This window comes from Plodia interpunctella, chromosome 25 (assembly GCF_027563975.2).
Source record: "Plodia interpunctella isolate USDA-ARS_2022_Savannah chromosome 25, ilPloInte3.2, whole genome shotgun sequence".
In the NCBI taxonomy this organism is placed as follows: Eukaryota; Metazoa; Arthropoda; class Insecta; order Lepidoptera; family Pyralidae; genus Plodia; species Plodia interpunctella.
Window position 1 is genome coordinate 6,953,426 of NC_071318.1, and position 4,417 is coordinate 6,957,842.

Genomic DNA, 4,417 nt, shown 5'->3' on the forward strand with positions numbered 1-4,417 from the left:
GAAATATCTGGGTCTCATCCTTGACGGAAGATGGTCCTTCGGCCCCCACTTTCGCGAGCTGGGGCCGAGGATAGTCAGGGCGGCTGCGTCACTGGGCCGACTCCTTCCAAATCTGGGTGGACCCAGTGACGCCGTGAGGAGGCTGTACTCTGGCGTGTGTCGGGGTATGGCGATGTACGGGGCCCCCATTTGGGTGGACGCCCTTGACGCGACGAATAAACGCCTTCTGCGGCAGGCGCAGAAGGTGATCGCGCTAAGGGTGATACGGGGGTACCGTACAGTGGCGTTCTCTGCGGCCACAGCCCTTGCGGGCGACCCGCCATGGGAGTTAGTGGCGGAGGTGCTCGCCGAGGTGTACCACTTTGTGGCAAACAGGAGGGAGATCGGCGAGCACCCCACGGTGGAGGTCATCCGGCGGGTTCGATTGCGAGGGCAAGAGGAACTCATGCGGAGGTGGGAGGCGGACCTGGCGCGGGCAGAGTATGGTGTACGCACAGTAGGGGCCCTCCGTCAGGTCCTGGAGAGGTGGATGCTGAGAAGACGCAAGCCTCTCACCTTCCGCGTGACGCAGATACTCACCGGGCACGGCTGCTTCGGTGTGTATCTGCACCGCGTGGCCCAGAGGGAGTCTGAGCCTGTATGCCATGATTGTGGCGAGGCTGAGGACACTGCTCAACATGTCCTAGAGCAGTGTTCCAGATGGAGTCGGCAGCGCCACGATCTGGTGGCAGCGCTTGGTGGAGCGGACCTGTCGCTCCCGAGTGTCGTCAATGCGATGCTCGGGAGTGACGGAGCCTGGGCGGCAGTGGCCTCCTTCTGTGAGACTGTTATGTCACAGAGGGAGGCCGAGGAAAGGAACCGCGAGGACCACCCCCTCGCGGAGCCGATCCGCAGAAGGCGGACGGGGGTGCGACGCAGGCGCTACCTTGCGCGCTTGCAAGCGCCTCCGTAATCGGTGGGACTAAAGTCCCACCCGTCGGCAGGGGTCCACCAGGTGTCGGTGGGCCCCTGAGAATGGTGAGTCCGGTCTCTGGCGAAAGAGACCGGCCAGTCGCTGAGGCGTCTTGTGTTAGATAGATCCGAGGCGCCTCCCTGTAAAGCGGCCGATGGCACCCGCAGGGGTTTAGTGGGTAGTCTGGGCTGGATAGCGGCCCAGGAGTCCCACACTCAGTGCGTAAATGCATTCCCCTGCGAAAACAAAAAAAAAAAAAAAAAAAAAAAAAAAGGTTAGGTTAGGTTAGGTTAGGTTAGGTTAGGTTAGGTTAGGTTAGGTTAGGTTAGGTTAGGTTTTTAGAACTGAGGTGTAGTGCTGAGAACTGAGGTGTAGTGCTGAGAACTGAGGTGTAGTGCTGAGAACTGAGGTGTAGTGCTGAGAACTGAGGTGTAGTGCTGAGAACTGAGGTGTAGTGCTGAGAACTGAGGTGTAGTGCTGAACTGAGGTGTAGTGCTGAACTGAGGTGTAGTGCTGATACTGAGGTGTAGTGCTGATACTGAGGTGTAGTGCTGATACTGAAGTGTATTAAGTGCGCTGAGGTTGTGTTGAGTGCAATTTGAGGTGTCTTGGTGGTTTTTGGCATCAAGAGTTTTCTTTTGGTTTTGTTTTTGACGGGTTCAGTGTCTTGGCTCCTTGTGGAGTTGAGGCACTGGCAGGATCCTATTCTTTTTTGCAAAAAGTAAGGTTGTGCTGTTGACCACAGCTACCAGACCGCTGGTGCGGGGTAGCTCAACTTTTTGCAACCAGGCAGGGGCCAATTGCTGCCCCCTGTCTGTGGATTTTGCCTTGTTTTTGCCCCTTTAGGGGCCAATTTTGTTTGACTTGGTCACTTCTGGCCCAACATGGGTAGGAACGTGGCCAAAGCTTCGAGGGGAAGGTCTCTGACCCCAAGGGGGAAGAGATCAACCGGGGGGAATAAAGAGGAGGGGATGAGTGTGGGGGAGAGCGAGAAGACGGCGATTAGTCGATCGGAGTCGCTCTACTTTTCCGACGCCGACTCGGACGGGTCAGTCTGGCTCCCGGATGTTAAGCTAGGCGGGAAGCAGCGGGGTCAAGCCCCAAAGAGGAAAGCTTCGGAGGATGTTGAGGAGGCTGAAAGGGCCTCCAATAAGCTTTCCTCTGTCACGAGGGGCCGGGCTGCTCGTCGGGGATCCTATTCCGGGACGGCCGAGGCAAGGGAGAGGCTCCGCGATCTTTCGGCGGATTACGCCGAATTTGAACGCGAGCTGGACAGGGCTGGTACCAGCAAGTTTTTGAAGGCCAGCGAGGAGAGCGGAAAAAGGTGCCTCGTGGACGAGCACCTTGAGGTGGTGAGGGCGGCTGCCCAGAAGGTGCTGGCGGAGGCCGGAAAGTCCGGCAACCTGAAGGGGACGGCATGGCGGGCCATGAATGAGGCCTGCCATGATATAATCGTGGCAGCGGGCAAAATTGAGGCCCAGTGTGAGGAGTCGGAGGCTGTCCGCATTCTCAGAGCGGACAATAAGAGAATGCGGGAGCAGCTTTCGCTCCTCCAGCAGGAGACGAAGGCCCTGCGCACGGCCTTTGCCGAGCGCACGTCGTCGGCGCTGAACGAGGCCCATCCAGCGGCGGGAGCCCCCTCGCTTGAGGACATCAGGGGACTCCTTTCCGAATGGAAGGAGTCCTTTGAGAGGGACATATTCCTCAGGCTGGGGGGTATGGTGAATGACCGCCTCAAGGAGGCGGAGAAGAGGGGCATCCTGGCCCCGGAACCGATCGTTCGGCCGCCACTCGCAGCCGACGAGAGGAGGAAGGAGGCCCCACCTGGTACACCGGCCCCAGGAACGGGACGGAGCTACGCTGGTGCAGCTGCGGGGGCTAATCTCATGCCCCCAGCACGACCTGGGCCTGCACCCAAAGCCGCCCCGGCTAAAAAGCAGCCCAAACAAGCGACGGTGCAGGCCCAGGCGCCTGCCGAGGTACCTGCCGTTGTACCTCCGCCTCAGGAAGGTGAACAGGGGTGGGCTGAGGTGGTTAGAAGGGGGAAAAAGAAGGGGAACAAACCCTCCCCTTCTGCCCAGCCTGAGCCTACCCCAGTGAAGGCCCCCAAGGCGAGCGCACAGCCGCCTAAAAAGATTAGGTTCACCCCACCTAAGACTTCGGCGGTGGTGGTGACCCTCAAGCCGGAATCCAAAATGGATTACCGAGCGGTGATAACGAGGGCCACCACCATCGACCTTTCGTCGATAGGGGTGGACCATGTGTCGGCTGTGCGTGGCACGGCAACGGGGGCTCGTATAATTGAAATACCCGGAGCTAACAGCGGGGCTGCAGCGGACAGCCTCGCAGAGAAGCTCCGGGAGGTCATTGGAGGAGAAGCGGAGGTGACGAGGCCGTTTAAAGCGGCACAAATCAGGGTCTCTGGCCTTGATGAGGGAGTAACGCCGGAGGCCCTAAAAGAGGCCACAGCGAGGGCGGGAAAATGTCTACCGGGACAAGTCAGGGTGGGAAATATTCGCATGGCGCCGGATATGACGGCGTCGGTGATCATCACCTGCCCTGTGGCGGCTGCCAACGCCCTCATAGACGAGGGGCGTCTCCTTGTTGGTTGGACGGCCGCCAAGGTCAGGGGGCTGGAGGCCTTGCCCATGCGGTGTTTCCGGTGCATGGGCATTGGCCACACTAGAGCCCTCTGCCCGTCCCCGGTGGACAGGTCCGAGTTATGCCATCGCTGTGGCAAAGCGGGGCACGTCTCGTCCGCGTGCGAGGCCAGTGAACCCTGGTGCGCGGTGTGCTTTGCGCACAAGTTGGTCGCCAAACACGTTATGGGCGGCCCCTCGTGCAATCCGCCGCGCACACGGGGCAAACTGGCCCCCCCAAACAAGGGAACCCCTGAGGGCACCACGATGGAGCACTAATGCCAGGCGGGTCTCCGCAACAGGCAGAGGTGCTGCAGGCCAACATTAACCACTGCGCCCGTGCACAGGACCTCCTAGTCCAGCACGTGGCGGAGTGGGCCATTGGTGCTGCCGTCGTGGTGGAACCGTATTGTGTCCCCCCCCTTCCTACTTGGATCGGAGACACGGACGGGCTGGTGGCAATTACCTCTCCCCGAACTGGGGATCGCCCACCTCTCTCGAGAATCGATAGCGGTCCGGGATACGCGGCGGCAAAATGGGGGGAGTTTGCCATAGTTGCGGCATACTTCTCCCCCAATAGGCCGCTGCGTGCCTTCGAGGACTTTCTCGAGAGGGTGGGTGAGGTAATAGGGAGAGCGGCGCCAGCACCGGTGCTACTGATGGGAGACCTCAACGCCAAGCACTCGGCTTGGGGCTCTCCTGTCGACGATCCGAGGGGAGAGGCCCTGTACGATTGGGCTGTGGGATTGGGGCTTGAAGTCCTAAACCGGGGCAACGTCGACACATGCGTGCGGCGGAACGGGGCGTCGATTGTCGACATATCCTT

General features: G+C 60.0%; 1 protein-coding gene across 1 annotated transcript; it reads left to right on the top strand.

The window, feature by feature from the left end:
- The first annotated feature begins 1,836 nt into the window (after positions 1-1,836).
- On the top strand, positions 1,837-3,870 carry LOC128680692 (uncharacterized). The gene has a single exon (XM_053763989.1). It carries the CDS (start codon positions 1,837-1,839, stop codon positions 3,868-3,870), a length of 2,034 nt encoding a protein of 677 aa, XP_053619964.1.
- Positions 3,871-4,417: the final 547 nt, after the last annotated feature.

Coding starts and splice junctions, on each gene's coding strand:
- LOC128680692 (XM_053763989.1), top strand. CDS start 1,837: ATGGGTAGGAACGTGGCCAAAGCTTCGAGGGGAAGGTCTCTGACCCCA.